This window comes from Rousettus aegyptiacus, unplaced genomic scaffold, assembly GCF_014176215.1.
Source record: "Rousettus aegyptiacus isolate mRouAeg1 unplaced genomic scaffold, mRouAeg1.p scaffold_m13_p_6, whole genome shotgun sequence".
Classification (NCBI taxonomy): domain Eukaryota; kingdom Metazoa; phylum Chordata; class Mammalia; order Chiroptera; family Pteropodidae; genus Rousettus; species Rousettus aegyptiacus.
The window spans coordinates 73,435,011-73,444,859 of NW_023416309.1; the positions used below are offsets into that span (position 1 = coordinate 73,435,011).

At 52.1% G+C, this 9,849-nt stretch overlaps 3 protein-coding genes across 5 annotated transcripts; 1 reads left to right on the forward strand and 2 right to left on the reverse strand.

The window, feature by feature from the left end:
* Positions 1-550: 550 nt before the first annotated feature.
* On the forward strand, positions 551-2,513 carry SOX15 (SRY-box transcription factor 15). The gene is made up of 2 exons (XM_016137078.2): positions 551-1,620; positions 2,319-2,513. Exons 1-2 carry the CDS (start codon positions 1,088-1,090, stop codon positions 2,485-2,487), a joined length of 702 nt encoding a protein of 233 aa, XP_015992564.2. The 5' UTR covers positions 551-1,087; the 3' UTR covers positions 2,488-2,513.
* Positions 2,514-2,670: 157 nt separating this feature from the next.
* On the reverse strand, positions 2,671-7,262 carry MPDU1 (mannose-P-dolichol utilization defect 1). 3 transcript variants are annotated; one of them, XM_016137075.2, is made up of 7 exons: positions 5,834-7,262; positions 4,667-4,732; positions 4,354-4,486; positions 3,941-4,026; positions 3,717-3,835; positions 3,485-3,595; positions 2,671-3,355 (listed from the first exon to the last, which is right to left on the reverse strand). In XM_016137075.2, the coding sequence occupies exons 1-7, from the start codon at positions 5,934-5,936 to the stop codon at positions 3,245-3,247; spliced, it is 729 nt and encodes a 242-aa protein (XP_015992561.1). In that variant the 5' UTR covers positions 5,937-7,262; the 3' UTR covers positions 2,671-3,244. The 3 variants fall into 3 exon arrangements, with proteins under 3 accessions (XP_015992561.1, XP_036077900.1, XP_015992563.2); XM_036222007.1 differs by having other exon boundaries at positions 3,717-3,820; positions 4,667-4,919; XM_016137077.2 differs by having other exon boundaries at positions 4,667-4,919.
* Positions 7,263-7,381: 119 nt separating this feature from the next.
* CD68 (CD68 molecule) lies at positions 7,382-9,837 on the reverse strand. The gene is made up of 6 exons (XM_016137074.2): positions 9,329-9,837; positions 8,843-9,246; positions 8,551-8,670; positions 8,348-8,420; positions 8,072-8,242; positions 7,382-7,775 (listed from the first exon to the last, which is right to left on the reverse strand). The coding sequence occupies exons 1-6, from the start codon at positions 9,375-9,377 to the stop codon at positions 7,642-7,644; spliced, it is 951 nt and encodes a 316-aa protein (XP_015992560.2). The 5' UTR covers positions 9,378-9,837; the 3' UTR covers positions 7,382-7,641.
* Between the last annotated feature and the right edge of the window lie 12 nt (positions 9,838-9,849).

Here is a 9,849-nt window from a genome sequence, read left to right on the forward strand (position 1 = left end):
ATCTAGGCTCTTTCTTCACCATCCACAACACTGAACTCTGAGCCCCAGAGGAGTTGTCCTGGGGTTCCTGGCTCCCTGCCTCCCACTGTGACCCTTAAGTTTCAAGATAAAACTGGTGGAGAAACCTTTGGGGGCTTTAGTTGGGAGGGTTTAAGTTTTCTCACCTGGAGTGGAGTTGAATCACCACCCAAGCACCTGCTGGGATGACTCAGGCAACAAAAATGGCCTGTTTCCCTTTAACTGCCAGACTTTCTTGCCTCAGGGGCAGGTCAGGGGTTTGAGGTGCAATGGACACCAGAAAAGGGTCTGGGCCGGGGGTGGAGTATTCACAAATTTCCTTTAGCATAACTCTAACCCCGAGGGTTTTTGATTCCCCTGTGCTTAATCCCATTGTGCAAAGGAATTGACTTTAAATTTCCAAAGTTTAAGAAGGGAGGGGAAGACGTGCTAAATTACTGGGGCTGGAAGGCCTGACTTCTGGGTCTTGGGTGGGGAGGGGGCGTGGCGCCCTACGGGGGTGTTGGGGGCTGGGAAGAACGGGACACCTGGGTCTGCCTGAGGGAGGGGGATATTGGCGCTCTTAAGAAGGCGCGGTCTGCTGGGAGGGAGCCGGGAGGAGTGGCTAAAAGCTGTTCCTGGGCCTGACCCACCCGCCAGCCACAGACACTGAGGCCAGTGAGAACTCCGTGGTAGTAGGGGTGGCCACCAGGCAAGTGCGATACTTCAGAGACAGAGCGCGACGTTTACCACCTCCACCAAACACCCGGCTGGTGGCTAGCCGCAGGTAGGGGAAGCAGGACTGGGTTTGAGACCGCGCGGCTTTAAGGAGAGTGCAAACTGTCCTGTACCCGGTACCAGACAGGATTTTGCGCTCGACTCTCCCAAAGCGTGCTGGATTGGTAGGGATCCGGGGCTCCAGGATAAGGACTCTGAATTTGGAGACGATATATACTTTATAAGGACACGCGTTTCTTTCGAACAATTCCAGACTAGGAAGACACGTTTTAAAGATACCGGTTTTGGGGATCAACGTTTGGCTTTGGAGGGGAGGGTTGTAGGTGCCCTCTTAAGGCTTCCCTCCACCCTCATGGCGCTACCAGGTCCCTCACACGACCAGTCCTGGACCCTGGAACCTCCTGCTCCCACGGTTCCTACCTCTTCGTCCTCTGGCTCCCAGGAGCGGGAGGGCTCTGGGAGCCCTGTGGTCTCCGGGGGTCTTCCCTTGGAGAAGGTGAAGCGGCCCATGAACGCGTTCATGGTGTGGAGCTCCGCTCAGCGCCGCCAGATGGCGCAGCAAAACCCAAAGATGCACAACTCGGAGATCTCCAAGCGCCTGGGAGCGCAGTGGAAGCTGCTGGGCGACGACGAGAAGCGGCCCTTCGTGGAGGAGGCCAAGCGGCTGCGGGCTCGGCACCTGCGCGACTACCCGGACTACAAGTACCGGCCTCGGCGCAAGACCAAGAACTCCGGTGCCGGGGGACCCCACTTCGGCCAGGGAAGCGGCAGCGTGGCTACCAGTGGGCCGGTTTGGGGACCCGGGTACATGACCACTCAGGGGAACAGAGGCTTTGGGTACCAGCCCCCCAACTATTCGTCAACCTACCTGCCTGGTGGTTACAGGTGAGTAGCTAAGGAGCGGGCTGAGGAAGGAAACGGCTGTATTCCCTTTCCTGGAGTTCTGGTAGGCCAGACACCAGGGGGCCTGGCTGGCAGGGGCCCTGAGCCCACCCAAGCATAGGCCACTCCTGGGAGTTCGGAGGTTGTTTTTGAGATTTGGCGGGGCACCACCCCATGTACTTTCAGCACCTTGTGAAGGGTGGGATAGGAGAGTTCCAGTAGCCCAGGGATTTCCTAGAGGATGTTCCCATCAGTTTGTCAGCAGTGGCCCTGCAAGGGCAGGCCACAGCCCCCTAGATGTTGGACTGAGTTCGTTACCTACCTACCCAGATTTCCTGTCTCCTCCACCCCCATTCTGGCCCTGGTGTGACCCGGCTTCCTCGCCCAGCCCCTGGGCTAGGAGAGGCCAAACCCAACTCGGCCCTTTTCTGGCCTGCCACCCCAAAAGAGGAAAACAGGGAGGCAGCACGCAAAGCTCAGCTGCTGAGCCTGCCCTGACAAGGCTGCACTTCTCTGAAGTCAGCCTGGAGTCTGGTTCCAGACCTATGGTACTCAGTAGGGCCTAGATAGCCAGGGATGGGTTGGGTCTACCTGTCTGCCCAGAACTGGTCAGACCTGCCCTCCCATGGGTGTTGGGGACCCTGCCTTGGCACCTCCAACCAGGGAAGCACCCTCTAACTCCAGTGTTTCTCTCTTTGCAGCTCTTCCCACAGTAAACCGGAGGCCCCCTCACCATGCTCACTCCATCAGAGTAACCCTAGGCTCCAGGGGGAGCTGCTCCCCACTTACAACCCTTACCTACCCCCAGGGTCTCCTACTCCATACAACCCTCCTCTCTCGGGGACCCCCATGCCCCTAGCCCACCTCTAACCGCCATGAACTTGGACAACCCAGGAAGGGCTCCAACCTTTTTCACCACTGCAAAACCCTTTAGCACTGTTGGACACAGTTCAGAGCTGACCTGTGGTTCCCAATCTCCCCACCCATGAAAGCCAGAGATGTAACACAACATTTATATATTTTTTAGGATGAACACAGTTTTGTACAATTAAACCATGTCTCTGAGTCTTTATTACCCCCTCTCTATTCCCCCTCACTGCAGCAGGAACCAGCAGTCTCCACTCCCTTCCGCCTGGACCTGCCAGAGCAGGCACTTCCTCACCCCACCCTGGGGCCTGACCTGAGTCATTCTGTCTTCCTTCCCCCACCCAGCACTGGGGTCCAGGAGACAGTCTCAGCCAGCCTGGCAAAGGAAGTCAGACATAAGCCCCTAGTCCTTCCTACTGTACAGGCTTTGGTATTCCAGGGCCAGAAGGGAAGTGGGGAGCAGGGGGAACAGGGCAAGACTTTTGCCCCCAGTAGGTGAGCAGCTGTTAATTGCTAAAGGATGACTCTCAGTCAAATGATTAAATGAGTTAATAGTGCATACACAGGACAGCACAAAGTGTCAAAAATCTCTACTCCAATCCTTTATAAGTAAGGATTTGGATCCAAACAAACCCTGGCTCAAGAGGAATGGGGATGATTAAAAATCACACTAGCAGATTGGCTTCGATGGTAAAGACCCTGAGGTTGGGTTGGGTGGATGAACAGAAACATGGAATGGACTCCAGTTGTCAGCTCAGCCCTACTGCTCCTTTTCCTTTGCATTCCAGTAGAAGAGAAGCTGGGCAGTGATGAGGCCATTGCAGAGAGAAGAGACCACAAAGGTTCCAGCCATGAGGGGGTCTCCAGTTTCCTGGGCATGAGACAGAGCTAGGATTACTCTTCAGCAAACAAAGTTTCAGTGAGCAGTAGCTTTCATTCATTAGCTGGGAGAGGTAAGATGAGGTTTTAGTGCCCTCTAGAGGGAAGAACGTGCACTCACCTGAATGGAGGTGAAGATTCGGGCCAGAGAGCCCCCAAAGAGCAAAAACATTGTGATGGCCGAGAGCTGACCCGTGTGCCCATTGTGGTAGTTGGTGGCTGCCTGGAGCAGCTAGAAGAAGTTGAGATTCTTTGTTCTGTCATCTGAATTCTTCCCTTACACTTTGAGCTGCCACTCTGTCCCTCTCCCAGATCCCTTTCCCAACAATTCTTCCCTTGCTCCCAGTACCTACCTTCCCCGCCACTACAGCGGGCACATTGGAGGCCTGGAGCAAGGTGACTACCGCCAGGGGTGTCAGTGGTGAAAGCAGCAATAGCAGGACCAGGGCATAGCACACTAAGAAAGCGACACCTTGGGATCAGGGAGACAAGGAATCCTTAACCTCTGGAGTTTTTTGGCTTCCCAAGGCCTGAGTTCCCAGCAGGGCTCCTAAGAGCCGCAGCAAATCCCCAGCACCTTTCACAGTCTGTCCTCTGTAGTGCAAAATCAGGAAGCAGATGGTAACTGTCTGGAGCACCAGGAACAGGGCTTCACCCCAAGAACTGCGGAGTTAAGAGTTGGGAGAAAGAAAGGCAGGCCTGGAAAGAGGCAGGGAAAGCCTCCATAGCCCATCCGTCTTAGGACAGAATTGTTTACTCTGTCTTCCATAGCTGTACTGGTTCCTTCCCTCTTGCCTCCCAGCACTCCCCACCTCTGACTGACAAACTCTGGATCCTGGGTATTCTTGGGATGCTCACCTCCTATCACCTCCACAGATGATGACTAAATTTCCAGAAAGGCTTAAACTTTTCCTGCCCTTTTACCTTCGTCACCTAACCCCACTAGCCTTGTGGGCATTTACCCCTGGGGGAAAAGGGTAAGCCTCTCACCTGAAGGGGAAGTTGTTGATGAAGCTGTAGACCACGGTCCCAGTCAATGCCATTAGTTCCAACATTACTGACTGGAGGCTCAGCCCTTCGGCACTCTTGGCTCCAAGGATTTTAAACACCTGGGGCAGTTTCACTGTAGAAAAGATAAGGCAGTGTTGAGGAGCTGCCATCCCTTAGGAGTTTAATGCAACAACTACTGGGAAACATGTTACCCCACTTCTAGTTAAAGGACCCATCCAACTTGCAGCGTTTTAGCATGCTCGCCCCTCCCCACCCCCATCCCAACAACAGCAAAGGACGATAAAATACATACCCAGAAGTGACCCAGCTACAATGCCCAGCCCCAGGCCTTTGCTGAGGAGGATCTTGAGGCACGGGACTGAGAAGAAAAACAGGAATAAACAGGAGACTTCTGGAACCAAGGCCAGGGCTTTCAGGAGACATTCCAGGCCTACAGGCTTAAAAGAGCTCCTGTGGACTTGCCACTGCTCCTTAAGACTTTGAATACCCAAACAAGGAAGCCTTGGATTGTCTGGAGGCAGATGAAGAAGACCTGGTCCTTGCTCCTGCAAATCACATCACGTTCAGATCTGATGACTTTCCAAACCAGCTTTACCATTTCTTCCCTCTGACTCTGTCTTCCATTCCCCATAGATAACATCTAAACTCCTTGGTCTGACTTCTCTCCACTGCTTCCTTGTATTAAGCTGAACAATGCCCAAGTGTCCGCCAATCCTTTATTCTCCCTTCACTTTATGTCTTCTCTTGCCAAGGACAGATCTCCTTATCATTCATTCCTGAACCCGTTGTCCTGGCTTTACCCTTCCCAGGGCTTGTTTTTATGCTCTCCCCGCCCACATTTTCTCTAGCCTTCAAGCCTTCCCCTCCAAGAAGCTTGGCTCAACTTCTCAAGGATCATGAATGCAGCTAAAACAAAGTATTTCAGGAGCACAGTGGGGTACCATGAATTTGCATGGGCAGACTGGGAAATCTTCCCAAAGGGTCTATGTGAGGTGGGCCGTGCTGCGGAGTTGCCTCGTAGAAAAGAGGAAGGCAAGTTATCTCAAAATTAGACCAGGCACAAACGTGGAGGCTGGAAGGAAAGCCATCAGGATGGCAGGAACCTTTGAAGGGGCCGCTGAAGACCTAGATCACCACATGTTTGTAATCGGGTTTAACCTTGTTCCTGAAGGTATACCGACCTTATTATAAGCTGAAATTATTTGATCATATTTTAACTTTGTTTTATAAAATTTGAGTCTTTTGGCTTTTCATTGTCGGTAAAGCATAAACTTTCCAAAGAATTATTTCCACACGTCACCCATGAATGGCGCCCTTCTTCTACGAAGTCTGCGACACTTCCGCCCCTCTCAGAACTTCCGCCAAGCAGGGCATGCCGTAGTTGCCGCCGTCACTTAGTCCGCAGTCACGCCCCAATTATGCGCTCCAAAACTTTGACCGGATGCCTAATAAAACTCACCGTGAAGCAAGTCCCACTGGCCGAAAATTTGGTCATAGCATTTCTCAGGTAAAAGAATCGGCACCAGCATCCGTTTGAGAAGCCCGTCTGCTTCGGTTGCCATATTGCAAAGAAAGCTTCCGCCAGTCTCTCCAGAGCGTTAAGGACTTTCAGTGCGCATGCGCACTCTGGGCGCTTTGCCTCTTCCTGCGATTCAACTGGACTGCCGCGTTCCTTCCTTTCTTTCGCTACCCTGTCTTCAGTAGCGTTAAATAGGTCTCGTCCAGAGACCACGTTTTGGATACGCCCTCCCTGCTGTTCGAATTTTAAAGCGTGCCAAAGCTGTACGCCTGCGCAATTCTGTCTTTCGCGCCTTTGTTTATGCGAGATTTATCCTCCTGGTTTTCTCCGCTTGTCCTGCTCGGCGCCATCTTGTCTTCGCTCCGCTGACTTTACATTGTTTGAAGTTGAGAGAGGAGTGTGAGTCTCCAAAATGGCGTTGGATGGGGCGCTATAACAACTCTATAAATCGTTTTCTCGTGTCTCCAGAGAGAATGGCACCGGCGGGAGCAGGATGGTTGTGCTAAGCAGCCCTTCATGGGCACCCAGGCCGTGGGCTTGGCCCATGCCTCTCCCTCATGTGGTTCAGGTGGTTCGAGTGGTTTCATCTGTATTTGCAGCTCCTCCCCAGCACTGGCATCACTGCCTCAGCTCCACCTCAGATCATCAGGCATTAGATTCTGATAGGACTGCTGGTCCCTGGTGCAAAAAAGGTTGTGGATCACTGTTACAGAGGATGTCTGTGAGGCAATGGTGGGCTGCTGGGCCCTGCCAAGTGCAGGCTGCCCTTAATGTGGTGAGTCTCCAGGTCCAGTGGCTTTTCAGTAGCCTTACGGGGCGCCTACAACTGAGAGGGCTCCATTCTGGCCCCGAGTGATTGCACCATGGCCTACTATAAAGGGCAGGAGTGGCATCCTGTGGTGGTGCAGGCTGTGGCTGTATGCGGGCCCTTTTGTAGAATCTGGACAGGCTGCCCTAGAGGTGCCACCCACCACCACTGGAGACATCAGGGTTGGTTCCACGGGTGGCCCAGGGTGGAGGTGTGTTGTTCCCAGGAGCACAGAGGAAAACTGGTGGTCAGAGTACCCACTGCTCCCATTGTTGATGAAACCATTTGCAGGCGAGATAGGAACATCCCAGGTTCCTCAAGGGTTTAATCAGGCTGTTTAGCCAGCCATGGACATGGTGGGTAGGGCAGGCATTCTGTGCTAAGGAGCCATTTGCACAGCTTTTGGAAATGAAATGACATAGGTGTGACCATCCCACCCACACTCATTGCTACTGTTGCTTACTTCCCCTGTAAATAGTATATAAAGGTTGGGAAGAACGCTGTCAGGATGGAATGGAGGGGCAACTGGAGCAGCCAGAGGCCCCAGCTGAGGCAGATTAAACACCAGCTGTGCCAGACTTTGTGGGGTGAACACATGAGGGTATTTGGTCACACACTTGACATTTTCATCCCTCCTCACCAGCTATTTCTGGCTCAGATTCAACCATGGAAGGCACAGATGCATTTATGACAAGCTGTTACTGCAGCTTTTAATTCTGACAGTAAGGACAAAGAAAACCAAAGACAAAGATTTGAGTGGGTTTTACTCTTCTCCCACTGGGGATGGGACAGTGGAATCTGTCACATTTAACAAACCTCTCCCCTTTGGCCCTTCTAATTGCATTATTTCTACTTTTGTTCTTCAAGAGAGAGGAATGATAACTGTCTCTGAGTCAGTCGAATGGTGAGAAATGAGGGCACCCCTGGTTGGGACAGATGCTCAGAGGGGCTGGTAGGTGGGTGGGCGTCTCCGGAAGATGCAGAAGGTAACAAGCACCACGGTGAGGAGGCCGAGGGCAATCAAGCCGATGATAAGAGGCAGCAAGATGGATTGGTCACTGGGACAAGAGAAACCTGGCAGAAAGATATGGCAATTAGGCATCCAATGGTGGTGGCTGGGATAAAGGTGAGAACAAGGAATGTGAGGGACATTAGGAAGTTGAAGATGGGTGAGGAGCTCACCTAGATGACAGTACAGTAAATGAAAGGGGAGAAAGGGCAGTCTTTAGAGGAGGGAAGGACAGTTGCCCTATAATTGACAAGTCTGAGAGAGGGAGGAAATTTTGGGGTGGAAGAAGGGAGATTATAAGCCTGGAGTAGGGGTTTTCAGTGCAGTGGGAGGGTTCCAGGAGGGAAGGAGTAGGTCTTACTTGGCCCAAAGGCCCCTGAAGGGGTCAGTTGAGCAGCTTGTAGCTTCAAGAAGAGCAGGTCAAGGTGGAAAGCTGGTGAAAGAATGATGCTTGCATTTCTGCAATTGAAGCTCTGGCCCAGTGGGGCTTGGAGTTCTCGAAGGGATGAATTCTGAACTGAGAACGTCCACTCTAAGAGAGTGAGGAAGGGTCAGATCCATATCCACGTCCCCCACCCCCCAGCTCAGGTCCCTTCAGGAGTCCTGTGCAAGTGATGAGAAAGGGAAAGTTACTCACCTGCTGCCTGTGGGAAAGATACATTATACTCAACGGCCATGTAGTTCAGGTAGACAGTGTTCTGCGGTGGCTCCTAGAGAAGTGACCAGGAAGGCTCAGGGCAGCAGGGGAGAGTGGTATCCATATTCACAAGAGTAGGTAGTACAGCAAAGGACTGGTAGGGATAGGGTACTTGGAAGGTGAGAGGAATGAGGGTAAGGTACCTTCTTGAATCCAAAGCTGAGCTGTCCATAGGGGAATGAGAGAAGCAAATGGGCATGGGCACCCTCACAGCCCCCCTGGGCCTTGGTTTTGTTGGGGTTCAGCACAGAGGTGCCCCAGGCCTGTGGAAGTTAAAGAATGAGAGGGTCACAAGGCTACACAGCTGTGCCATCCAAGGTACCTTGTTCCCTTCATCCCCACCCTGCATTTGTCCCTTTTTCTATTCTTTCTTCCTTTCAGAACCATAGCAGAGGGTTCTTTCCATTCATGTTCTCCACCGTCTTTTAGCTTTACCTTTCCTCCACCCTGGGTTAGGTACAGAATTCGAATTCGAATCTCAGCTTGGAGATGGACACAGGGCTGGGAACCATTAGTTCCAGTGTAGTCTCCTACATCTGCCTTGGAGCCTGGGGTAGGACTGGGAGAGGGTGGAGGTGGTCTTGGGTGGGGAGAGCTGGTAGAAGATCCTGGGCTGGTGGCAGTGCTGTTGCTTGTTGGATGAACTGTGGCATTTCCGTGGCTGGTAGTGGTGACAGGATTGTGAGTGGCTGTTGTAGGCTCAGGTCTGATGGTGCCTGTGGTAGTTCTGTAGCTGGTTGTTCCAGTGCTTGCTGTGCTTTCTGTAGCTGTAGGTGTCACCGTGAAGGATGGCAGCAGAGTGGCTGATTTTTTATGACAGTCATTTCCTTTTCCTTGGGCTTTCAGCAGAGGAAGACTGGTTAGCAACCCAAAAAGCAGACTTCTACCCAAGGGCTTGCTCCCCCTTTGGTCCCTCCTTACCTGCTAGTAGCTCCAGCAAGGCCCCCAAGAAAAGTATAGCCAGCTGCATGGTACAACTTCACCCAGAGTCCACGAGGTTGTGTCAGTACCAGCTGCTTGCTCAGTCAACCCTATTCCCTGCCCTCTTTTGGAAAAGGGGGAAATGAAAGTCTTCGACTTCCTGTAACTGAGATAACCCCACCCCTCAACATGACTCAGGCACCTCAACCCTAGACACCAATCTTAGTCACTCAATTTTTGTCACAATTAGCCCTGGCTTCACAAAAGTAGTTGTCAGGATCAAGAATGTCATGTGAGGAAAATGAGTTTTAAGTTTTGGAGATGATTCTCAGGTCCCCATATGTCTACCTTAGAAAAACTTAAGAGTGGCAAGCAATGACAGAACCACTTGAGAAAGCAGCCTCTCTGTTGTTTCCAGAAAAAATTCTCTTTCCCCTCTCTAACACTTCCTCTTGGCTGAGGCATGTGAGGCACTTGTGATAGTGATTGCCCAATGCCTTATAGAAAGGTCACACTATCCA